Genomic DNA, 26,316 nt, shown 5'->3' with positions numbered 1-26,316 from the left:
GCTCATTCCCCAATACCAGGTCCAGTACCGCCCCTTCCCTAGTTGGACTGTCTACATATTGTTTGAAGAAGCCCTCCTGGATGCTCCTTACAAACTCCGCCCCGTCTAAGCCCCTGGCACTAAGTGAGTCCCAGTCAATATTGGGGAAGTTGAAGTCTCCCATCACCACAACCCTGTTGTTTTTACTCTTTTCCAAAATCTGTCTACCTATCTGCTCCTCTATCTCCCGCTGGCTGTTGGGAGGCCTGTAGTATACCCCCAACATTGTGACTGCACCCTTCCTATTCCTGATCTCTACCCATATAGCCTCACTGCCCTCTGAGGTGTCCTCTCGCAGTATAGCTGTGATATTCTCCCGAACAAGTAGCGCAACTCCGCCTCCCCTTTTACATCCCCCTCTATCCCGCCTGAAACATCTAAATCCTGGAACGTTTAGCTGCCAATCCTGCCCTTCCCTCAACCAGGTCTCTGTAATGGCAATAACATCATAGTTCCAAGTAGTAATCCAAGCTCTAAGTTCATCTGCCTTACCCGTAATGCTCCTTGCATTAAAACATAGGCACTTCAGGCCACCAGACCCGCTGTGTTCAGCAACTTTTCCCCGTCTGCTCTGCCTCAGAGCCACACTGTCCCTATTCCCTAGTTCTCCCTCAATGCTCTCACCTTCTGACCTATTGCTCCCGTACCCACCCCCCTGCCATACTAGTTTAAACCCTCCCGTGTGACACTAGCAAACCTCGCGGCCAGGATATTTATGCCTCTCCGGTTTAGATGCAACCCGTCCATCTTATACAGGTCACACCTGCCCCGGAAGAGCTCCCAGTGGTCCAGAAAACGGAAACCCTCCCTCCTACACCAGCTGTTTAGCCACGTGTTTGTCTGCTCTATCTTCCTATTTCTAGCCTCACTGGCACGTGGCACAGGGAGTAATCCCGAGATTACAACCCTCGAGGTCCTGTCCTTTAAATTTCTGCCTAGCTCCCTGAACTCCTGCTGCAGGACCTCATGCCCCTTCCTGCCTATGTCGTTAGTACCAATATGTACAACGACCTCTGCCTGTTTGCCCTCCCCCTTCAGGATTCCCTCTACCCGTTCGGAGACATCCTGGACCCTGGCACCAGGGAGGCAACATACCATCCTGGAGTCTCTTTCACGTCCACAGAAGCGCCTATCTGTGCCCCTGACTATAGAGTCCCCTATTACTATTACTCTTCTGCGCTTTGACCCTCCCTTCTGAACATCAGAGCCAGCCGTGGTGCCACTGCTCTGGCTGCTGCTGTTTTCCCCTGATAGGCTATCCCCCCCGACAGTATCCAAAGGGGTATATCTGTTCGAGAGGGGGACAACCACAGGGGATTCCTGCACTGACTGCCTGCCCTTTCTGGTGGTCACCCATTTCTCTGCCTGCACCTTGGGTGTGACCACATTTACATAACTGCGATCTATGACGCTTTCCGCCACCTGCATGCTCCTAAGTGCATCCAATTGCTGCTCCAACCGAACCATGCGGTCTGTGAGGAGCTCCAGTTGGGTGCACTTTCTGCAGATGAAGCCACCCGGGACGCTGGAAGCCTCCCGGACCTGCCACATCTCACAGTCAGAGCACAGCACCCCTCTAACTGACATTGCGTCAATTAATTAAAATTAAAATTTGTCTCTTTTTTTTTTTTAAATTGCAAAGTTACTGTCAACTATCTGTTTCCTAGCACTAGATTTCTAATAGAAATGCGATAGCTAACTATAATACTCTCCGATCTCTGGCTTAGATAATAACTTAATTATAATTTAGAGGATATGTTTAATTAGTTCCCAAATACTCAAATATTTTTTAAATTTAGGTTAGAATCCCAACCAGCCACTCAGGTCACAGCTTTTCTGTGATGTCGCTTCAATTTCCCCCCGACACACACAATTTGAAAAAAGGTATAAAAGTAAAAATCACTTACTTGCCCTCTGAGTGTCTGAGATGTTCTCAGGTTCTCTCGCTGACAGAGACTGCTCCTCCACCTCCGATCCTTGACCTGCACAATGCTAATAATATAATAATATAATATGGCACTTACCTTACACCAATGGGTCTTATTATTAGGTTAGAGGAGGAGGGCGGGTGGGAGACACTACACGTGTAGTGTCTCGGGTTTCCTCTCCACCAGAATTTATCCTCCCAAATCAGGACTCTGCCAATTCCCCCAGTCTGGTCTCTGCTCAGATAGTGCAGCCCTGCCTGTGCAGCCCTGCCTGTGCCACATTCCAGTCTCTGGTGAGTATTCACAGCCCTGCCAGCCCACCCCATCATTGCCCCAAGCGCACAGCTTTGCCAGCAGTCAGGAGTCCGAGCAGTGACAAGACATGGCAGCAGCACCATCGCAGGTATGGTCTCAATGTTGGATGCACTTAGTCACAAGTGAAGGTGGGCAGGCTCATGCCACTAATCAGACCAGTTTAATGCTTGCTTCATCCGTAGCAGAATGCGATTCTGGTAGAGTTGTGATTTGAATGAGTATTCATGACATGTTAATAGGGTTCCCAGCATGGAGCACCAGGACAGGTCTCCATGGAAGTACAAGTTGAAAAGTTTCAAATTATTTTCCCTGCCAGCGGATACGCGACTTTTGGCCCCACGCAATTTTGCTTTTGCACCTGCTATAATAACCACCACAGGAGGGAGCAGAAAATTCCGCCCAACATTTCAGGTTGAGATGACGTTTGATCAGTTCTGATGAAAGGTCATCAAGAGAGTTAACATTTCACCATCTCCACAAGTGCTGCCCGACCTGCTGGGCATTTCCAGCATCCACAGTATTCGGCTTTTGTACAAGTGGAGACGTTCTTCTTGGGAGTCCCTCAACAAACATCACAAGAGCACATGATGATCTGGTCATTTGAGACTTTGGGGCTTGTAAATTTCCTGATGACTTGGCAGGTGCACAAGGAAGAAGAAAGTAGTGCAATGTAGCAACTTTCCCAGGTGTGTGGCGAGGTAATAATTCTTAGAATCATTGGAATTCTGGGAGAGGATGGGATTGGGGCAAAGCTGGTCTGAAACCGGGCAATGAACAGACCCAGAGTCCGTCTCCGACAACTGCTGATATATTACACCATTGCTTTATGCATTCCGTTAAACATTAGCCACATAATCAAACATCAGGGCCGGGATTCTCCGCTATCCGGCGGGGTGGGCCGTACCAGCGCCGAGGAGTGGCATGAACCACTCTGGTGTCGGGCTGCCCGGAAGGTGCGGAATCCTCCGCACCTTCAGGGGCTAGGATGGCGCCGGCAAAAATGGCGCCGCGCCAACCGGCACTGAAGGGCGTCTGCCGGCCAGCGCGAGTTGGTGCATGCACGGAGCACCAGTGTGCTCTGGCGTGATCCCAGCGCATGCGCAGGGGGTTTCTTCTACGCGCCGGCCATGCCGGACTGTTACAGCGGCCGGCACGTAGGGAAAGAGTGCCCCCATGGCACAGGCCCGCCCGCAGATCGATGGGCCCCGATCGCGGGCCAGGCCACCGTGGGGGGGGGGGGGCCCTGAGGCCAGACCCCCCCCCCTTCCAGGCTGACCGCAGAGCTAGGTCCCGCTGGTAAGGACCTCATTTGATTTACGCTGGTGGGACTGGCCGAAAACAGGCCGCCACTCGGCCCATCGCGGAGTGGAGAATTCCCGTGGGGCCACTGCCAACAGCCCCTGACCGGCGCAACGCGATTCCCACCCCCACTGAAATACCGCCGCAGGAGAATCCCGCCCCAGGATTTACAGCACAGGCCAACTCAAACAGTCTAAACAAAGTCCCACCCCTTGCCAATTTAGGGTATCCTACAGTCCCTACTTTCAAATATACACAACTCTTAAAATGATGTTACCATCTATTCTTTAATAACCTTGCGCTAAAGCATCAACAACAATATACAAAATGCATGCAGCAACTCACCAAGGTACCTTTGACAGCACCATCCAAACCTGTGGCCTCTACCATCTAGAAGGCCAAAAGGCATGGGAACACCATCAACTGCAAGCTCCCCTCCAAGCCACTCAGCATCAGACTTGGAAATAGATCACCATTCCTTCATGTCACTGGCTTAAAATACTGGGTCTCCCTCCCGAACAGCACTGTGTGTACACCTACACCAAAGAGACTGCAGAGGTTCAGGATGGCAGCTCACCACCAGCATCTCAAGGACAATTAGGAATGGGCAATGAATATTGACCTTACCAGTGACATTCAAGAGATTAAATGATTTTCAGTAGGCATTTCATCAAGTGCCACAAAAGGTATTGCAGAAAATAAAATCTCACGGTATAAGGGGCAACATATTAGCATGGATAGAGGATTGGCTGGCAAGGAAGCAGAGTTGGCATAAATGGGCCTTTTTCAGGTTGACAATGTGCAATAAATGAGGTGCTGGGACCTCAACTGTTCACACTTAATGTAAATGACTAAGATGAAAGAATGGTTGCCAAGTTTGCTGATGACACAAAAGATAGGTAGGAAAGTGAATTGTGACGACGCCAAGCAGGCTACAAAAGGATGGACTCTGGAATGGTTCCGACAGATTGGAGGGTAGCTAATATAACCCTGCTACTCAAAAAGGGTGGAAAGAAAACAGGGAACTGTAGACCAGTGAGCCTAATGCACGGTATGGTACGGTAGCACACTGTGGCTTCACAGCGCCAGAGTCCGAGGTTCGATTCCCTGCTGGGTCACTGCCTGTGCGGAGTCTGCACGTTGTCCCCGTGTCTGCGTGGGTTTCCTCCCACAGTCCAAAGCCGTGTAGGTCAGGTGGATTGGCCATGCTAAATTGCCCTTAGTGGCCAAGAAGCTTAGGAGGGGTTATTGGGATAGGGTGCAAGTGAGGGCTTAAGTGGGTCGGCGCAGACTTGATGGGCCGAATGGCATCCTTCTGCACTGTATGTTCTATGTATCTATGTAATGCCGGTAGTAGGGAAGTTGCTAGAGTCCTTTATCAAGCATTTCATAGTGCAGCATTTGGAAAGCAGCGGTAGAATCAGACAAAATCAGCATGTATTGAAAGAGAAATTATGCTCAACACATCTATTGGAATTCTTTGAAGTTGTAACTAGTAGAATTGATGAGAACTGGCGGATGTGTTTGTTTAGACTTTCAGAAGGATTTTGACAAGGTCTCACATAGCAGATTACTATGTAGAGCTAAAGCATGGGATTGCAGGAAGTGTCTGGAGATGGCTAGAAAGCTGGTTTGCAGACAGGAAGCAAAAGTTGGGAAAAAAAAGGGTATTTTTTCCAAATTGACAGCCAGTGGCTAGTGGGGTTCCGCAGGGATCGTGCTAGGACCCCAACTGTTCACATTATATATTAATGATTTGGATGAGGGAACTAAACTGTATCGGCTTCAAATTTGCAGATAATACAAAGTTGTATGAGAGTGTGGGCAGTGAGGAGGATGCAGAGATGCTTCTGCGAGTTTTGGACAGGCTGACTGAGTAGGCATATGCAGTACAATGTGGATAAATGCAAGGTTATTCATTTTGGTCGCAAAATTAGGAAGACAGGTTATTATTTGAAGGTTATTATTTGAATGCGTGTAAATTGCATACTCAGCCTGACCTTTGTATCCTCGTGCATCAGTCGCTGAAAGCAAGTGCGCAGGAACAGCAGGCAGTAAAGGAGGAAAATGGTATGTTGGCCTTCATAGCGAGAGAATAAGAATACCACAAAATGTAGTTGAGGCCAAAATGTTGTGCAAGGTCAAGAAGGAATTAGATATAACTGTTGGGGCTAAAGGGATCAAGGGACATTGTGAAAGGGAAGAAAATCAGGGTATGATTTGATGATCAGCCATGTTTTTAATGAATGGCAGAGCAGGTCCGAAGGGCTTTTGCTTCCAGTTTCCATGTATGTTTCTATGTATTTAGATAGGTTGAGTAGGCAAGGATCTAGCAAATGGAGGACACGGTGGGAAAATGTGAAACTGTCCATTTTGGCAGGAAGAATAAAAAAAGCTTATTATCTAAATGTTAAGAGATTGCAGAGCGCTGGGGTGTCCTAGTGCATGAACCACACAAGGCTAGTATGCAGGTACAAAAAGTGATTAAAAGATCATTTATCACAAGAGGGATAGATTGTTGGCAAGCAAGGAGTTATAGGTTATCGGGGGTAGGCAGGTTACAGATTGGAGGTCACCATCAGATCAACCACGACCTAATTAAGTGGTGGAGCACATTCAAGGGGCTGCTTCTGCTCATTCTAATATTGACCCGGCACTCTTAAAGTCTTCCCTATTCCATTTCAACAAATAACAAAGAAATAAGAGTAGGCCATTTAGCCACAGATCTTAGCAGCAGAAGTAGGTCATCAGATCTGCCCTGCCAATCAATGAGATCTGATAATCCTCAACGCCACTTTCCCACCTTACCTCATTACCCTAGATACCCTTACAGATTAAAAATGTCTATCTCGAACTTCCGGGTGCGGTGATGACCAGCTAAGTCGCACGGTTCGGCAGCTCCCGGTGGAAAGGACTTTTGGGCTCTTGATAGGAGCCCCAACGGCAATTTTAACGGCTAAAAGTACTGTGCGGTAAACCAGAAGGGAATCCCCCCTGGACACGGATGGAAAAAGGAGGGGAAAGTGGCCGGATTGCGGTGGATCCTCTAGAGCAGCGGCAAGGAAGGCAAGCACAAAGCAAGATGGCGTCGGAAGGAGGCAGTTTAATATGGGGCCTTGACCAACAAGAGTTCCTGCGGCGTTGCATGGAAGAACTTAAAAAGGAGATGAAGAAGGAGCGGTTGGCCCCGATATTACAGGCGATTGAAGGGCTAAAGGAGGAGCAAAAGACCCAGGAGCAGGAGCTTCGGGTCGTGAAGGCAAAGGCTGCTGAGAATGAGGACGACATACAGGGCCTGGTGGTGAAGACAGAGATGCACGAGGCACAACACAAAAGGTGTGCGGAAAGGCTGGAGGTGCTGGAGAATAATGCGAGGAGGAAGAATTTAAGGATTCTTGGTCTTCCCGAAGGTGCAGAAGGGGCGGACGTCGGGGCATATGTGAGCACGATGCTGCACTCGTTAATGGGATCGGAGGCCCCGACGGGCCCGTTGGAGGTGGAGGGAGCCTATCGAGTTACGGCGCGAAGACCGAGGGCTGGAGAAATTCCTCGAGCCATAGTGGTGAGATTTCTCCGATACAAGGACAGAGAGATGGTCCTCAGATGGGCAAAGAAAACTCGGAGCAGTAGTTGGGAGAACGCGGTGATCCGCGTATATCAAGATTGGAGTGCGGAGGTGGCGAGAAGGAGGGCAAGCTTTAATCTTTTGGGACAAAGTGGTGGGGCGAATATGTGGGGTGAAGAGGGGGGTAAAGGGGGAAGAGATGATTTCCCAAGTTGTTAATCCTGCGACCGTGTAACTTTTCTCTCTTCCCCATGCCGTGGGGGGGGGGGGGGGGGGGGGAGGGAGGATGAGGAGCTGGGGGCGCCGGCCATTGGGGGCGGGGCCAAATGGGAAGCGCGGGCTTTGTTCCCGTGCTACGGTAATCATGGTGGGAACAGGGAAGCAGGAAGGAGGGGGCCTCGCACAGTGGGAGCCGAGGTCACGGGGGGAAGCCGAGGTCGGCCAGAGTTTGCTGACTTCTGGGAGCAACATGGGGGGTGCAATTACGCTAGTGAGGGATCTAGCGGGGGGGGGGGCGTTAACTGGGTTGCTGCTGCTGGGGAGAAGGGGGAGTTGGTATGGGGTGGGGTGGTCGGGGCAGGAGGGCGCCGTTGGGGGGGAGATACGGCTACGTGGGAACCGGGTGAGGAGCTGGATTGAAAAAGGAGATGGCTAGTCAACAAGGGGGGGGGGGGGGGGGGGGGGGGGGGTAAAGAGCCCCCCAACCCGGCTGATCACGTGGAATGTGAGAGGGCTGAACGGGCCGATAAAGAGGGCACGGGTACTCGCACACCTAAAGAAACTTAAGGCAGATGTGGTTATGCTGCAGGAGACGCATCTGAAACTGATAGACCAGGTCAGACTACGCAAAGGATGGGTGGGGCAGGTGTTTCATTCGGGGCTAGATGCAAAAAACAGGGGGGTGGCTATACTAGTGGGGAAGCGGGTAATGTTTGAGGCAAAGACCATAGTGGCGGATAGTGGGGGCAGATACGTGATGGTGAGTGGCAGATTGCAAGGGGAGGCGGTGGTCTTAGTGAACGTATATGCCCCGAACTGGGATGATGCCAACTTTATGAGGCGTATGTTAGGACGTATCCCGGACCTAGGAGGTGGGGAAGTTGGTAATGGGTGGAGATTTTAACACTGTGCTGGAACCAGGGCTGGACAGATCGAGGTCCAGGACAGGAAGGAGGCCGGCTGCAGCTAGGGTGCTTAAGGACTTTATGGAGCAGATGGGAGGAGTAGACCCCTGGAGATTTAGTAGACCTAAGAGTAAGGAGTTTTCGTTTTTCTCCTATGTCCACAAAGTTTATTCACGGATAGACTTTTTTGTTTTGGGAAGGGCACTGATCCCGAAGGTGACGGGGACGGAGTACACGGCTATAGCTATTTCGGATCACGCTCCACATTGGGTGGACCTGGACCTGGAGATAGGGGAGGAAAAAGAACAGCGTCCACCCTGGAGAATGGACATGGGATTATTGGCAGATGAGGGTGTGTGTTTAAGGGTGAGGGGGTGTATTGAAAGGTACTTGGAACTCAATGATAATGGGGAGGTCCAGGTGGGAGTTGTCTGGGAGGCACTGAAGGCAGTGGTTAGAGGGGAGCTGATATCTATTAGGGCACATAAAGGAAAGCAGGAGGGTAGGGAAAGGGAGCGGTTGTTGAAAGAACTTCTGAGGGTGGACAGACAATATGCGGAGGCACCGGAGGAGGGACTGTACAGGGAAAGGCAAAGGCTACATGTAGAATTTGACTTGTTGACTACGGGTAATGCAGAGGCACAATGGAGGAAGGCACAGGGTGTACAGTACGAATATGGGGAGAAGGCGAGCAGGTTGCTGGCCCACCAACTGAGGAAAAGGGGAGCAGCGAGGGAGATAGGGGGGTTGAGAGATGAGGAGGGAGAGATGGAGCGGGGAGCGGAGAGAGTGAATGGAGTGTTCAAGGCATTTTATGAAAGATTATATGAAGCTCAGCCCCCAGATGGGAAGGAGAGAATGATGTGCTTTCTGGATCAGCTGGAATTCCCCAAGGTGGAGGAGCAGGAGAGGGCGGGACTGGGAGCACAGATTGAGACGGAGGAAGTAGTGAAAGGGATTGGGAGCATGCAGGCGGGGAAGGCCCCGGGACCAGACGGATTCCCAGTTGAATTCTATAGGAAATATATGGACTTGCTGGCCCCGCTACTGATGAGAACCTTTAATGAGGTGAGGGAAAGGGGGCAGCTGCCCCCGACTATGTCTGAGGCAACGATATTGCTCCTCCTAAAGAAGGAAAAGGACCCGCTGCAATGCGGGTCCTATAGACCTATTTCCCTCCTAAATGTAGACGCTAAGATTCTGGCCAAGGTAGTGGCAACGAGGATAGAGGATTGTGTCCCAGGGGTGGTTCATGAGGACCAAACTGGGTTTGTGAAGGGGAGACAGCTGAATACAAATATACGGAGGCTGCTAGGGGTAATGATGATGCCCCCACCAAGCGGAGATAGTGGTGGCGATGGATGCCAAGAAAGCATTTGATAGAGTGGAGTGGGATTATTTGTGGGAGGTGCTGAGGAGATTTGGCTTTGGAGATGGGTATATCAGATGGGTACAGTTGCTGTATATGGCCCCGATGGCGAGCGTGGTCACGAATGGACGGGGGTCTGATTATTTTCGGCTCCATAGAGGGACGAGGCAGGGATGTCCTCTGTCCCCGTTACTGTTTGCACTGGCGATTGAGCCCCTGGCCATAGCATTGAGGGGTTCCAGGAAGTGGAGGGGAGTACTCAGGGGAGGAGAAGAACACCGGGTATCTCTGTATGCGGATGATTTGTTGCTATATGTGGCGGACCCGGCGGAGGGGATGCCAGAGATAATGCGGATACTTGGGGAGTTTGGGGATTTTTCAGGGTATAAATTGAACATGGGGAAAAGTGAGTTGTTTGTGGTGCATCCAGGGGAGCAGAGCAGAGAAATAGAGGATTTACCGTTGAGGAAGGTAACAAGGGACTTTCGGTACTTGGGGATCCAGATAGCCAAGAATTGGGGTACATTACATAGGCTTAATTTAACGCGGTTGGTGGAACAGATGGAGGAGGATTTTAAGAGATGGGACATGGTGTCCCTGTCACTGGCAGGTAGGGTGCAGGCGGTTAAAATGGTGGTCCTCCCAAGATTCCTTTTTGTGTTTCAGTGCCTCCCGGTGGTGGTCACGAAGGCTTTTTTCAAAAGAATCGAGAAGAGTATTATGAGTTTTGTGTGGGCCGGGAAGACCCCGAGAGTGAGAAGGGGATTTTTGCAGCGCAGTAGGGATAGGGGGGGGGGCTGGCACTACCGAGCCTAAGTGAGTACTACTGGGCCGCCAATATTTCAATGGTGTGTAAGTGGATGGGAGAGGAGGAGGGAGCGGCGTGGAAGAGATTGGAGAGGGCGTCCTGCAGGGGGACTAGCCTACAAGCTATGGTGACGGCACCGTTGCAGTTCTCACCGAAGAAATACACCACAAGCCCGGTGGTGGTGGCTACATTGAAAATTTGGGGGCAGTGGAGACGGCATAGGGGAAGGACGGGAGCCTCGGTGCGGTCCCCGATAAGAAATAACCATAGGTTTGTTCCGGGGAGAATGGATGGGGGATTTGGAGCATGGCAAAGAGCAGGGGTAGCACAATTGACAGATCTGTTCGTAGATGGGACGTTTGCGAGTCTGGGAGCGCTGACGGAAAAATATGGGTTGCCCCAAGGGAATGCATTTCGGTATATGCAACTGAGGGCTTTTGCGAGGCAACAGGTGAGGGAATTCCCGCAGCTCCCGACGCAGGAGGTGCAAGATAGAGTGATCTCAGAGACATGGGTGGGGGATGGTAAGGTGTCGGACATATATAGGGAAATGAGGGACGAGGGGGAGATCATGGTAGATGAGCTGAAAGGGAAATGGGAAGAGGAGCTGGGGGAGGAGATTGAGGAGGGGCTGTGGGCTGATGCCCTACGTAGGGTAAACTCATCGTCCTCGTGTGCCAGGCTAAGCCTGATACAATTTAAGGTGTTACACAGGGCGCATATGACTGGAGCACGGCTCAGTAAATTTTTTGGGATAGAGGATAGGTGTGCGAGATGCTCGAGAAGCCCAGCAAATCACACCCACATGTTCTGGTCATGCCCGGCACTACAGGGGTTTTGGGTGGGGGTGGCAAAGGTGCTTTCGAATGTGGTGGGGGTCCAGGTCGAACCAAGCTGGGGGTTGGCTATATTTGGGGTTGCAGAGGAGCCAGGAGTGCAGGAGGCGAGAGAGGCTGATGTTTTGGCCTTTGCGTCCCTAGTAGCCCGGCGCAGGATATTGTTAATGTGGAAGGAAGCCAAACCCCCGGGTGTGGAGACCTGGTTAAATGACATGGCAGGGTTTGTAAAGTTAGAACGGATTAAGTTCGTACTAAGGGGTTCGGCTCAAGGGTTCACCAGGCGGTGGCAACCGTTCGTCGACAACCTCACAGAAAGATAGAGGGAATGGAAAAGAAGACGACAACAGCAGCAACCCATGGGGGGGGGGGGGGGAGGAATCGGACGGACTCTCAGGGATGTTATTGTATATGTATAGGCACTTGTTTTAGGTAATGTACATTGGACTGTTAGATTGTATCTTTGGAGAGTATTTATTTTTGACAAGGCAGTTGCCATTTAGTTTGGTTTTTGTTTCTGTTCATATATTATTTATTTATTTGTTTAAAACTGCCCACTGTTATTTATATTGCTTTATTGTTGTTTAAAAGAAACACTACGTACTGTTATGTTTGGCCAAAAAATCTTGAATAAAATATATTTTTAAAAAAATGTCTATCTCAGCCTTGAACATACTTAACGACCCAGCCTCAACAGCCCTCTACCCTCTTGAGAAGAAATTCCTCCTCTTCTCAGTCTTAATATGGGTAACCACTTCTCTGATATTATGCTCCCTGATCCTAGACTCGCCCACAAGGGTCCCAGGTTCAATTCCCGGCTTGGGTCACTGTCGGTGCGGAGTCTGCATGTTCTCGTCGTGTCTGCGTGGGTTTCCTCTAGGTGCTCCGGTTTCCTCCCACAGTCCAAAGATGTGCAGGTTAGGTGGATTGGCAAAGCTAAATTGCCCTGAATGTCCAAAAAGGTTGGGTTGGATTACTGGGATAGGGTGGAGGGTGCTCTTTCCAAGGGCCGGTGCACTCGGTGGGCTGAATGGCCTCCTTCTGCGCTATAATTTTTAGAAAAAATTCCATTTGCCTACCCTATTATCCTGACCTCACATTCTAGCCTTTTTGGGTGATTTATGCACAAGAATCCCCAAATTCCTCTTAGCTGCCTGATTTCTGCAGTCTTTCTCCATTGAAATATTCAGCTCCTTTATTCTTCCTACCAAAGTGCATGACTTCACATTTTATTCCATCTGCCAAGTTTTTTGCCTGGTTTCACTTAACCAGTCTGTATCCCTCTGTAGACTAGGTCATCCTCACCGCTTGGCTGCTTATCTATTTTTGTATCAAACTTGGCAATAGTACATTTACTAACTTGGCAATAGTACATTTACTCCCCTTGTCCAAACCATTAACATATACTGGAACTAATTGTGGCTGCAGCACGGATTTCTGAGGCACTCCACTAGCTACAGGTTGCCTTTCTATTAATGCTCCTCTTAATCCCAACTCCTGCCCACTCCCTGTATCCTTCCATTCCCTACGAAATCAAAAATCCGTATCTCAGCCTCGAATATAAAATCGACGATGGAAGTACCCACAACCTGCTGGTTTCAAGAATTCCAAAGACTCGCAACCGTTTAGAGTGAAGTAATTTTGCGTCATTTCAACTCTAAATGATGGACCCCTGACCTGGAGGTTGCGACCTCTAGATTCCCCAGCCAGGGGAAACCACCTCAGTATCTATTCCTTCTAGTCCCTTTAATAAAGAATACGAAGGGAAAACAATGTTCATTGCATCTACACTACTGTCCCAAATCAATATTAACCCCCCCCCCCCAATACACAGAGAGGTATAATCAGAGGCAGGTATGAAAGAAAAACACAAAGGAGACACGAATTCAAAATATTCTTGAATCTTTGAAAATGACAGCAACCATTAACTTTCCAGTGACCGTCTTTCTTTGGGCATCAGCTGATTTTCCAGATACAAAATAAATCACCAGCTCTTCCTACGTTCACGAGATGACTGATGGATTGTTCTCAGAGGATGGCAGACTCAATCTTTTCCCCACAGAGCTCGTTACAAATGACTACAAGGAGCTGGAGCTACAAGCACAGATATACAACCTGCAGCTGCTTAGCATAAACACAGTCAGCAATGCCCAGGAAAATGATCATACACGTCAACTTGCAAAATCCAGACGGGAGATATCCATCATCTTCCAAATCTAGGAGTCAGGCTGATGATTGTGAGCAGAGTTCTGGGGAGCAGGGTTTGTGGCTTAAATTTTTTTAAAAAGCTGATCCTTGACCCTCAATTGTAATATTTGCAGAGTGCAGCTACAACCAGGGTTCCGCTCAATTAGCCAAACCGGCGATTCGTCTACTGATTTCAAAGCCCAAGAAATCCTCATGCTGCTGGCAGTGTGAAGACTCTTTGCAGTGTGCTGCACATTTTATAACCCCGTCATTCAGAGAGGTTGCTAATAAAAGGAACAGACCAACAACAACAAAATAAGCAACGTACTGCGGCTACTGAAACAAGAACAGAGGAAGCTGGAAATATTCAGGAGTTCTGGCAGTATCCATCGGGAGAAAAACATGTTTTGAGTCTTAGACACTTTGTCGGAACTGAAAGGAGGGGAGACAAGTTAGGCGAAAAGAAACTGCAAAAAAAGGTAGCAACTTTAAGAACACATGACAGATAGCCTGGTGGTGCGAGAGGGGGAGGTGGTGTTTTGCATTGAGGCCATACATGTATGGAATATTTTAAAAAAAGAAATATTTTTTTTAATGTTTATATTTAAAACAGACGAGAGAGAGAGAGAGAGAGAGAGAGAGAGAGAGAGAGAGAGAACCAGACCAATGGTCACATATCCCATCTATGTAAGAAAATCTGTTAAAAGGTACCTTTCTGTTTAAATTAAATTAGAATAATGGAAGAATTTTCCATGAAAAAAGATTGAAAGAGGTTCCACAAGTCACAAACAATCTATGCTATGGAGTCTGATGCATTCACTTAGCTACGGTGGAAAGGATCTGCCAAAATATTACTTTATTAAATCACAAAAGGATATCTCTGTGCATTTGACCTGTGGCCAGCATAGATGGGAGGACATTGAAGCACAGAAAGCACTGGAAGAATCGAAGGAAGCATGAACATATTAGAACTAGGCCATTGGGGACATGGGGCATGATCTTCTCAAAAGGGAACAAAGTTCTCGAGTGAGCGCCTTTAGCCGCGTGTTTCCCAGCACACTCAAGTGTCGAGAAACACCTGGCAAATCGCTTTGAACAAAGGGGCCTAAACGGGGAACATTGGAACTCCGGGACGCCATTTTAAAATGGCATCCCAATCTCCAAACCCCCCCCAAAAAATCCCCGACCTCCTCCCAGTCCAACGCAACACAAGAGGGTCCCTCAGCCCCCCACGAATCCCCAACACCCACAGCGGACAACTCCGGCTGGGTCGCGTGCATGCAAATGCCCCCTTTGCAGTGCCAGTCTGGCATCACCAGGGTGCCCATAACACCACCCTGCCAAAGGGCATGCAGCTGTGGGCAGCTCCCCACGGCAGCCTATAAGTGCCGTTCTGTCTGGTCCCCGTTTGTGGGAACCAGTACTAAACAGCGTTTGCCTTGTGGTGATGTATTTACAGTGATGCACATGTAAGCTAGACAGACACTAGCGGGAGCACCAGAAACATCACACACACACACTCAACCAATAGATAAGTTAGATGGGAGGCGACCAATGGACATTCACGATACACAAGGAGGTGACACGACCACAGGGGGGCATTACACCAACACATGATCAGCCCCCTTCAGCCAGTGGAGACAGTCAGTGAGGAGAGGCACAGGGTTGATTCATTATCACACCTACCACGTGGTAGACAGCAACTGGTTAGTCAGTTTGGGTAGCTACAATAGGATTAGCAGTAGTGTCGACCTCCAAGTGTACATAGTGTAAATAAATGAGTTGAAGTTATTTACATGTCTCGACCTTCTTTGACAAATGCAACACAAGGAAGCCGCTTATGTTACAAAGGAAACATAACAAAACACGCCTGAGCTCCCCAAGGCAAAGACATTGAATCCCAAAGCCTCAGGTATCTTGGGAATCTGCACATTAGAATAAGGCTAGCTGTCTCGCTCTAATCTGCAGATATGCAGAAAAGTAGGAATCCCAAGATGGCTTATATGCCGACGGGAATTCCCCAATCGATGGTCCCCATCCCCTGCCAGTGAATTAACTGGAATGCAAAGATCGGGATCCCTATTAGATATTAGCTGCCATCCCCCACCTCCACCCCTTAAATTGTCCATTCACATCAACTTGGATCATGACAATTCCCCACGACGTGCACCTGGTGATAAGAACCTGCCGGAAACCCACAGGCGAGTCCAGTCCCCAGGGGGAGAGGGAGGGACAGGCCTGGAAGTTGGGGGCACAGAGCTCACAGCAAGCCACTCAGACATCCACCATGTGCTGAGTGCCACTCCAAGATAGTATTAGGAATAGGTCCACAGATTCAAGGGTTATGATCGAACCTCAGTAACCAGTTTACCACTGTAAAAATATGTTAGTAATAAAACCGAGTTGTACCATTCGCAACCGTGTTGGTTCGTCTGTGTAGCAGAGTACCCAACACATCAGTCTGGCCTTTACGTGACCCCAGACCCACAGCAATGCGGTGACTCTTGACTGCCCGAAATGGCTGATATATTTCCCAGTTTAAGGGCAATTAGGGCTGGACAACAAATACTGGCCCAAGAAAGGATTTTTTTAAAAACCGTAGAACAACTCAAGCGGATAAATTAACCGCTCCTGTTCCTAATCAAGTTGTCCAGCACTCCACATTACTCTAAACTAACAAATTTACAATTGATAGACAATAAATATTAGCCACTGGTGTACCTCATGATTTGACAAAAATCAATTTCAGATTACATCTCCGAATTGCAGTGTTCCATCACTAAGGGTGCGATTCACCAGCCGCACTGCAACATTGGCGTGGGGTAACATTGCCAAAGGGGGGGGGGGGGGAAAGAGAGGGGGAGAGGACCCATAAGCTCACTTAGCTATCAGGCCACTCTTTCAAAATGGCGGCTCGATCAGTTCAGCTTCCCAGTGCTAAAAAAAAATTAAAAGTGTGGGCTAAACCAGGGAGAAACTCCCCAGGGACAAAAAAGTTACTAAGTGTCATTGAACAGCGGTGAAGAACTTGCCGGCAGAGCAGAGGGGAAACAAACTGAAAAAACACCGCAAAGTAACTTCAAATTTTTTGGGAGAATTGTGCCCTTAATCTGCAGCACTCAAAGTTACGCCCAAACGATCGGGGTCAGGCGAGGTTACCTGGGATCCACCTGGGAGACGACGAAAGCAAACTGATTGTTAAGGCAATAACTAAACCATTAAAAAAATATATAAAAGCAAAGTCAGCCCTACCTCTTTTTCAATGTTCAATCCTTCAGCTCTCAAGTTTCTCTCAAACACCTCGCGTTTTTCTGCTTGGATGTTAGATTTTCTGTAAACAAGGATGTAATCAATCCGACACTTCCCATCTCTGAAGAACAGTCCATTTCCTTTATTTCTATCTGCAGCTTCCTACAGAGGAAAAAGCAAGTGTCCACATGAGGCACGATCAATTTGGCTGGAGACGAAGTTGAATTCAAACGGAGGCTTTATTAGTATCCGAAGTGTGGCCTCCTACAGCAGCTGACGAAATGGCTGCGAGCTGAAGGCCACGCATATTTATAACCCGGCTCCTGGGCAGAGCTAGCATGCAGGGGCCCAGGTGAACCTGTAGTGCAGGTTCTACCGTACAACCCTTAATATAGGAACACAGTGGTTTACCACATTCACCCCGTTAAAATAGAGTCCGGCGGGGGTGGTGGACTGCTATATACAATTCACAATCTTTAATATTTACAGAACAGTGAAAAACAATGTCTCTGGTCATCCGGTGGGCCGGTCAGAGGTTCAGCTGGTCCGGCGCCTTGATCGTCCTCTGGGATCGACGAAGTGGAGCCGGCGATGTTGGTGCTGTCGTGGTCGAAGTTGACTCCGGGAGCATGCCAAAATCCTCTTCATCAATGGGGGTGGGCAGGGGAGGACGGACGGTCCGGGGGGGGGGGGGGGGGGGGGGGGAGATGATGGGGGCGCCGGGGGTGGTGTGGGGGCGGAACCTGCTGGTTCCAGGTCCGAGGGAGATGGTATCCTGGCGGCCGTCGGGGAACGCCACGTAGGCGTACTGTGGCTTTGCGTGGAGCAGGTGCACCCTTTCCACCAACGGGTCCGCCTTGTGGAGCCGCACATGTTTACGGAGAAGCACGGTTCCCGGAGCTGTGAGCCAAGTTGGGAGTGATACCCCGGATGTGGACTTCCTGGGGATGGCAAAAAGGCATTCATGCTGCGTACGGTTAGTAGCAGTGCAGAATAATGAGCGAATGGAATGTAGTGCATCAGGGAGGACCTCTTGTCAGCGGGAGGCCGGGAGATTTCTGGACCGTAGGGCCAGCTGGACGGCCCTCCATACCGTCCCAATCTCACTTTCTACCTGTCCTTTTCCCCGGGGGTTGTAGCTTGTCATTCTGCTGGAGGCAATACCCCTGCTGAACAGGAACTGGCATAGCTCATCACTCATGAATGAGGATCTCCTGTCACTGTGGATGTAGGCGGGAAGCCGAACAGAGTGAAGATAGAATTAAGGGCTTTAATGACGGTGGCAGACATCATGTCGAGGCATGGAATGGCGAAGGGAAAACGGGAGTATTCATTGATCACACTGAGGAAATACTTGCGGCGGTCAGAGGGGAGTGGACCTTTTAAATCCACGCTGAGGTGTTCAAAGGGGCGGGAGGCCTTCACCAGGTGCACGCGGTCCGGCCGGTAGAAGTGCGGCTTGCACTCCGCACAGACCTGGCAGTCCTTGGTGATCGTCCTTACTTCCCCGACAGAGTAGGGCAAATTTTGTGCCTTATTGAAGTGGTACAACCAAGTGACCCCTGGGTGACAAAGGCTATCGTGCAGGGTCTGGAGTCGGCCTACCTGTGCGCTGGCACATGTACCTCTGGATAGGACGTCTGGGGGCTCGTTGAGTTTGTCAGGGCAATACTTAATCTCGTAGTTATAGGTGGAGAGCTCGATTCTCCACCGCAAGATTGTCATTTTTGATTTTGCCCCGCTACATGTTGTTGAACATGAAGGCTACTGACCGTTGGTCAGTGAGGAGAGTGAATCTCCTGCCGGCCAGGTAATGCCTCCAATGTAGCACAGCCTCAACGATAGCCTGGGCCTCCATTTCGACGGGCCTCCATTTCGACAGATGAGTGCTGAATTTCAGAGGCATGGAGGGTGCGGGAAAAGAATGCCATGGGCCTGCCTGCCTGGTTGAGGGTGGCGGCAAGGGCGACGTCCGATGCGTCGCTTTCTAGTTGGAAAGGAAGTGTTTCGTCTACAGTGTGCATTCCAGCTTTGGCAATATCAGCTCTGATTCGGGCGAAGGCCTGTTGGGCCTCTGCCGTCAGGGGGAAATGAGTGGACTGTATTAGTGGGCGGGCCTTGTCCGCATAGTTTGGGACCCACTGAGCGTAATACAAGAAGAACCCCAGGCAGCGTTTGAGGGCCTTGGGGCGGGGAAGCTCCATGAGGGGACGCATGCGGTCGGGATCGGGCCCCAGAACTCCGTTCTGGACCACGTAACCGAGGATGGCCAAGCGGTTTGTACGGAACACACACGTCTCCTTGTTATACGGGAGGTTGAGGAGAGTGGCGGTGCAGAGAAATTTAGCAAGGTTGGCGTCGTGGTCCTGCTGATCATGGCCGCAGATGGTCAGGTACGGAAACGTGGCCCGCAAGCTGTACCGGTCGACCATTCGGTCCATCTCCCTTTGGAGGGCCGAAACCTCATTGGTGACGCCGAAGGGGACCCTAAGGAAGTGATATAGCCGGCCGTCTGCCTCAAAGGTGTATGGCCGGTCTGATTTATGGAAGGGGAGCTGGTGGTAAGCGGATTTCAGGTCCACCGTTGAGAAGACCCGGTACTGTGCAGTCTGGTTAACCATGTCAGATATGCGTGGGCGGGGGTATGCGTCGAGCTGTGTGTACCTGTTGATGGTCTGGCTGTAGTCCACGACCATTTGTTTTTTCTCCCCAAACTTGACCACTACCACTTGAGCTCTCCAGGGGCTGTTGCTGGCCTCGATGGCTCCCTCCTGAAGCAACCGCTGGACCTCGGACCTGATGAAGGCCTTATCCTGGGTGCTGTACCGTCTGCTCCTGGTGGCGACGGCTTTGCAATCTGGAGTTAGTTTGGCAAAGAGGGAAGGAGGATCGACCTTTAGGATCGCGAGGCCGCACACTGTGAGGGGTGGTAAGGGTCCGCCGAATTTAAGGGTCAGGCTCTGGAGGTTGCACTGAAAATCCAGGCCAAGGATAAGTGCAGCGCAGAGGTTAGGGAGGACGTAGAGGCGAAAACCGTGGAACTCTACGCCTTGGACTGTGAGCGTGACCTTGCAGTACCCACGGATCGCTACGCGATGGGATCCGAAGGCCAGGGAGATACTTTGATTGGTAGGGTGTACCTGAAGGGAGCAGCACCTTACCGTATTTGGATGTACAAACCTCTCGGTGCTCCCGGAGTCCAGTAGGCAGGAGGTCACGTGGCCGTTGACTTTCACGCTGGTGGATGCGTTGGTCAGAGTGTGTGGCCTGGACTGGTCGATTACCGTGGATGCGAATCGTGGTTGATTGTCGGGTAGTGAGGTGGCCACTGCGTCGGGGTCCTGAAACGGCGTTGGTCTCAGTGTGCTGCAGGGTGGACAAGATGGCGGCATCCGGAGGTCCTGGGGGTCACAAAATGGCGGCGCCCATGGAACGCACGTTGCGGGGGTGGAGCAAGATGGCGGCGCCCATGAAACACACGTGTTGTGCGGGGGAGAAGATGGCGGCGCCCGTTGCTCGCAAATGGCCTGGGGAGGAGGAGGGGATAGTGGTGCCCATTGTCCATGACCGGGGTGGGGGGGGGGTGGGGACCGCTGCCGCTGAGCAGACCTGGCACACCGCTGCGTAGTGGCCCTTCTCCCCGCAGGCCTTACACAGAAGTGAAGTGAAGTCGCTCATGCCCAGGAGGATGCCAATAAATCCCCTCCACACCCAAGGCCTTCACCGCCTTCCTAGGAACGCACATTGGCCTCCAACTTTCTCGTTCAATTGATTTTATTATCCAGTTTGTTAAAACGCACCGCCATTAATTCATGAAGGGAAATAGGGAGGGGAAAAACAACGCTTCCACTGACAGGCAGGTTGGTTAAGCAGAAGAAGAAGTGACAGATTCATGGCATTCAGTTAAAAAAAAAAAAATCAGGGAAAAGATTATGCTATTCTCCCCACAGTGAGACTTCATAGATATTTGCAGCAAGTATGGTCCTTCGTATTCCAATACTGCAGGAATGACAGACTGCACTGGGCTTCTGAAATGATATGCACTGATATTCTGTGTCAACATTCACACACAGGAGATGAAATTGTTTAGTCCAGTATTAAAAGTGCGTGTCATAATTTCTTAAGCTCATAAAAGACGAGGGAGGAGGAATGTTGGAGCTGGGGAGGAGGAAGCAAACCTTTTGTATCTCAGACTTTCAGTATTAGCACAAAATTCTATGGTCTGTCCCAGCAACTTGCCTCAACCCAACCTTTGGGAGCACCCTCATCACATTACCTCGCACCAGCGATCCTGCAGCCTGCCTGAGTGGGGTGGGTGTGGTCAATGGAGACCAAATGGAGAGCACTTTGTGCTGTCGAGCCCACAGCCTGCTTGGACCTGGGTTGGACTGGCCATGTCCCTTTCACCTTCGGTCTGGTAGCTCACCTAGATCCCAGAGTTTGATTCCGAAGTCAAAAAGCCAGTGTCTAACCCACTGCATAATCAAGGTCCCTCACGGAGATTTAAATGGTGGCTACTAAATGTTTTTAATTTAACAGCAGCACTGCTGCATCAGGTATCCAAAATGATGCAATCAGCAACCTGTCCATTAAGTTGTTTCTGGCTTGTAATGGGTTTTGTGGCAGATAGTCCAGATAAAAATCCATATTTACAATGAATGGCAGTGAATGGAAAAATCCCACTCCAATGCACTTACTGACTCACAATGAGACTTATGGATTTAATGGTGAATTTCTTGCCACCCCAATCTCAGAAACACATTGATAAAATATTGATGGAACCAAGTTAGATAACTAATTTAAGAAAGTCTCTTTGTACTTATGCCCCAGTATTTAAGCTTCTTTCTCCAACTTTATAAACTCCGGTTTGACTAACACACGACTCTAGAAAGTCACAAAGTCTCCCAAGACAGGTGCCAAACCCATGACTGCTGCCACCTAGAAGAACAAGGGCAGCAGACACCACAACCTGGAGGTTCCCCCTCCAAGTCACTCACCATCCTGACTTGAAAGTACATCATTGCCCCTTCACTGTTGCTGGGTCAAAATTCTGGAACTCCCTCCCTTACAGAAATGTGGGTGTATCTACGTCACATGGATTGCAGCACAGCTTTAAGGTAACTCACCAGCACCACCTTCTCAAAAGGACAATAAATGCTGGCCTAGGCAGCAATGCTCCCATCCCATGAAAGAATTAAAAACAAGAAAAGCTGGTTTTGTTAAGTGACCATTCCAGCTATGTGGGTACCATTGGCAAGACCAGCATGTTACACATCGCTTACTTGCTCAGGATACGTGCAGGGCTGTCCAGCCGAGAATTCCAGGATTTGGATCCAGCATTAAGGCGCAATTCACTCCTTTCAAGTGGATTTGACAAGCCCAACTTTACCAAACTCTAGGCATTGCACAAAAAAAGTGAATTTCTGTTAGCCCAAACCTTTTCTCAAATGTTAGGGCGGGCCCAATAATTATCCTGCCAAGTTATTGGCAATTTGAGTGGTCACTCGTGTCTGTCATGGATGCCAAGGACATTGTTAAGGCATCAAGTGTCACACTGCTACAGCAAGTAGAACATCAAAGCAGCAATAAGGGGAGAGCACAACTCTTTCAAACTTAGGCTTTGGTGATTTGCAAACATTTTCCCAAATCCCGGTCAACATTCTTGCAGACTTTGCTTCAGTTTGTGCTAGAATAAGAGCAGTCCCCCCAAAAAATTAGCTTTTATCCTTTGCTTCCCGTTTCAGATTTATGAAGTATTAGACACTAGTAATGACAACTTTAATCAGCAACTCATAGAATTCAATTTATTTGAAGACCTACATTTCAAAATTGTGCCTCTTGATTATAACATTCAGCACCAAAAGTGTGGCAAACATTTCTTACCTCAACACCCATTTCCAGTCTACTTGCTTCATCTGATGTGCTGGTTAAATTGCCAGGATGAAGCAGGGAGTCATCATCTTTCGAAGGGCTGTTCCTCCCCTCAGATTCACCCAGGTAAATATTTACATCTCGAGTCCCTGAAACATACATTTAGCAAGAAGAATCACAAAAAAGAGATGTCGTGCAGACGGAACAAATAATCCAGAAAAGGGGTTCCAAATTTTGATAGGCAAGGTCAAATCTTGTAGTCTCAGTGCAAACACTGAAAAGGAGCCAAAAGATCAGAGCTAGTAACCACCTGCAACATCTCTGTATGATGTTCCACTATTTTAAAAAGGGCAGATGCTGGAGAAGCAGGCACAGGAATCTTGTTCAGTAATATCCTCCTTCCCTTGAGCAGTCTTGATAAATGTCTCAAGAATGACCAGACATTGCTCAATACTGGGCTATTGTTCATGAACTCTTCAAATTGAAATCATCTAGACTTCCACTGGCTTGACATCTGAGTTTTTAAATCACTTAAATGCCAACCAAAATCTTCAACTGGCTTGGCCAAGTTCTGGAATTCCCTTAATTTCCTTCTCACAACCTTTGACTAAGCCACCAGCCCAATATCTCATGCGACTCCCGGTTTCTGTTCCTGTTTTCCTATGTTAAGGTGCGATTTAAATGCAAGTTGTTGACATATTTTGAATGTCATTGCTCAAAGCCCTTCCCAAAACAATCCAAGGCCTACTTGTGGAAAAATGGCCACAGCATCCTAAACAATGAGCATCACTAGATGGGAACATTTCCTGCAGGCATTTCCTACCTGGATTCTTGGGAAATTCACAACCATTCCAGCATTTAATTGCCTGCATGAGAAAAGTTGTTGAGTTTCAGCTTGAATTCTAAACTAGTAGGAACTCACCAGGAAAAAGCTTGCAGTCACCAGAAAAATTACGTTCCTGACCTGACCGAATTAAGTGAGGGATTGAGTGAGGGTAGCTAAGTTTATTGAAACCAAAAACAAATATGAGGGGGCAACAATACGGAATAGGGAGGATATCATTCTGTCCCTCAAACCATCATTCAATGAGATCTTGGCTGGACGGTGGCCTAACTCCATATACTCACCTTTGCTTCATACTTTTGCCCATTAATAATCTATCAATACTAAACTACGATTGCCACTTTACCAGCCTGTATGGAAGGGTTTCCCAATTTCACCCTGGAAAGGACTTATTCCAGGTTTTCCACCATGTCCCCTAGTCCAGGACTCTCCAATCAGTGGAAATAGTTTTTCTCTCTCCTACTAATTTATCCCTTCCAAAGAATGCAGCAGTATAATGTAATGTAATGTAATGTAATGTGGGGGCTGGTTTAGCACACGGGCTAAAATCGCTGGCTTTTAAAGCAGACCAAGCAGGCCAGCAGCACGGTTCAATTCCCGTAACAGCCTCCCCGAACAGGCGCCGGAATGTGGCGACTAGGGGCTTTTCACAGTAACTTCATTGAAGCCTACTTGTGACAATAAGCGATTTTCATTTCATTTCATTCACACTGCTAATTAATTTGGACTCCCAAATATCACTCTTGTAAACCTACCGGTTATTCACTGCCAAAGTCAATTTATCCTTCCTGAGGGTAGGTGCTCAGAACACGTTTCTTCGCTGCCACAGATATGGAGTGCCCACACTCTGGATCCTTGTAAAATATGATTAGGTTTATCAAGAGATGGTGCCCACACAGTCAAGGTAGGTTATCTTCTCAAAGCCCACGCAAACACTCTGCTGAGAAAACTGCACATCTCGACGTTTAACCAGTAGGAATGTTTCCCAGATACACAACTGAACCGTTTTGTATCGCTGAAACAGAATGACTATTCCGCAAGATAAAATGATAAGAATTTAATTCTCCAATGAACACAAAAGTACACCATTCAGCCCATTGTGCCTGATCATGGACCTCATTGTCCCTGTTGCTCCCCATATTCCCCCCAGAGACAGATATATCAGTCTATCTCAACCATAAATGTATTCAATGACGGAGCATCAAAATGCCAAAAGATGCACAATTTTTTTAAATTTAAAAAAAATGTTTTTTTGAGTTAAATAATTTCTACTCTTCTCAGTCTGATGTGATCAGCCCCTTATCCAGAGACTGCCTGCCCTCTGGCCAATGAAACACACTCATCTATCCTATAAGAACTCCTTCACAATCTTGTACGCTGCAACGACCATCGAGTCTCATTCTTCCAACAGATAAATTGGACCTATACCATCCTGGATAATTCTCTCAGCCCAGGTACCAATGTAGTGAACCTTCACTATACCACTGCCAATGCAAGGATACTCTTCCTTAAATATGGAGACCAAAACTGCACAGTTGAGGTTTGAAAGCTCTGTACAATTCTTCATTCCTGTACTCCATTCCCCTTGCATTGAAGGCAAATCAGCCATTTTCGTTCCCAACGGTTTGCAGAATGTACAAGGTCCTGCCGCCCCCCCTGGCATCGTCAGTGGTCACATGACACCCATATCGCCATGGTGACCCAGCTTCCTAATTTGGAAATATAAACTCTTCATTCTCTGGCTGGACTCTCAGGCAGCCTTTCCCAGCCACATCAAATTTTGATATAACTAAGAAAAAAAAGTCAATTTAAGTGTTCTGATGGCTTTTCTCCTGATATTATCCTTTAATTCCTGGAGACGCCAAGCTAATCTTGGGAGAGTCACCAATCCCGCCAAGTCCCACTCTCTTAGCAGAGAGAGAATTGAGATTTGCAGATCATGCCATTACCAAAATTATCCAAACTTTTTGCAGACCTGAAAATCTATTTTAAACACTCATCACACACATACGAATCATATTGATTTATTAAAATAAAACAGAAAGGGTGACAAGGTTGAATACAAGATCCTGTGATGCTGGTATTCTTACGGTTCCTCGTGGAAAGTTTTGTTTGTAGAAATTATTAGTCTTGCTAGCTGACAATGGAAGCATAATGCAGAATAACCAGGAGAAAGGCAAAGAGCTGACAGCTACAGTTAGGATCATCAGAAATATTGGCAATTATGACTACGCAATCTGCATTATCGTGAATGGTGGCTGTCAGCAGTTCAACAACTAAAGCAAAAATTAAGCACAAGAGGAGATTCCTATGCCAAATGCCTTGGAAGAATTCCAGTGATGATGCAATGCCATTAGAAGTTATGCCAAGCGCAGTGGGGAAAAAAAAAAACCCTCGAGATGATCTATCAGATAAAACCTCTCCAAATGTCATGATCACTGATTATGGTCAAGTAGTGGTCACGACAGTGGACTAAATAATCCCAAGAACACGAGTTTAAGTGCCACATATGGGCTTTTGAGGTGGTGTTCAGGAAATGTTTGCTTCAATAAAGCTACCTTGTCATTCAGGGAAGGAAACCTGCTCTCCTCATCTACTCTGGTTCTGTCACGTGACTCCAGTCCCACAGCAACGTGGTTGATGCTTCACATCTCTCGGAAGAGGCATTCTATCACATATGTAAACAAAGGGTTGAGTTTTCCAGCCATTCCTACTGATGGGATCATCTGGTCACAGCATCGGCCACCCTCATCTCCCTAGCGGCAGAAGGTGCAAACAACAGGAATCCCTTAAGATCTCACCACTGGCCAGTTGACAACAGTGGTACCGAAGATCACACCACCGGCCAGTGGCAGGCTGGCTCTGCAAAACATTCCACCTGG

At 48.7% G+C, this 26,316-nt stretch overlaps 1 protein-coding gene across 5 annotated transcripts in view; it reads right to left on the bottom strand.

Annotated features, from left to right (window-relative positions):
• Nucleotides 1-26,316, bottom strand: part of LOC140396330 (anoctamin-4-like) — a 286,419-nt gene that overhangs the window by 104,549 nt on the left and 155,554 nt on the right. For all 5 annotated transcript variants that reach the window (XM_072484841.1, XM_072484842.1, XM_072484844.1 and 2 more), the window contains 2 exons: nt 22,603-22,739; nt 16,723-16,881 (listed from right to left, as the gene is read on the bottom strand). In XM_072484841.1, the coding sequence (XP_072340942.1) occupies nt 16,723-16,881; nt 22,603-22,739 (296 nt within the window). The remainder of the gene's footprint in view (nt 1-16,722; nt 16,882-22,602; nt 22,740-26,316) is intronic.

The sequence above is a fragment of the Scyliorhinus torazame genome, chromosome 19 (assembly GCF_047496885.1).
Source record: "Scyliorhinus torazame isolate Kashiwa2021f chromosome 19, sScyTor2.1, whole genome shotgun sequence".
Classification (NCBI taxonomy): Eukaryota; Metazoa; Chordata; class Chondrichthyes; order Carcharhiniformes; family Scyliorhinidae; genus Scyliorhinus; species Scyliorhinus torazame.
The sequence above is the reverse complement of the archived record's forward strand: the minus strand, read 5'-3'. Positions and strand labels throughout refer to the sequence as shown.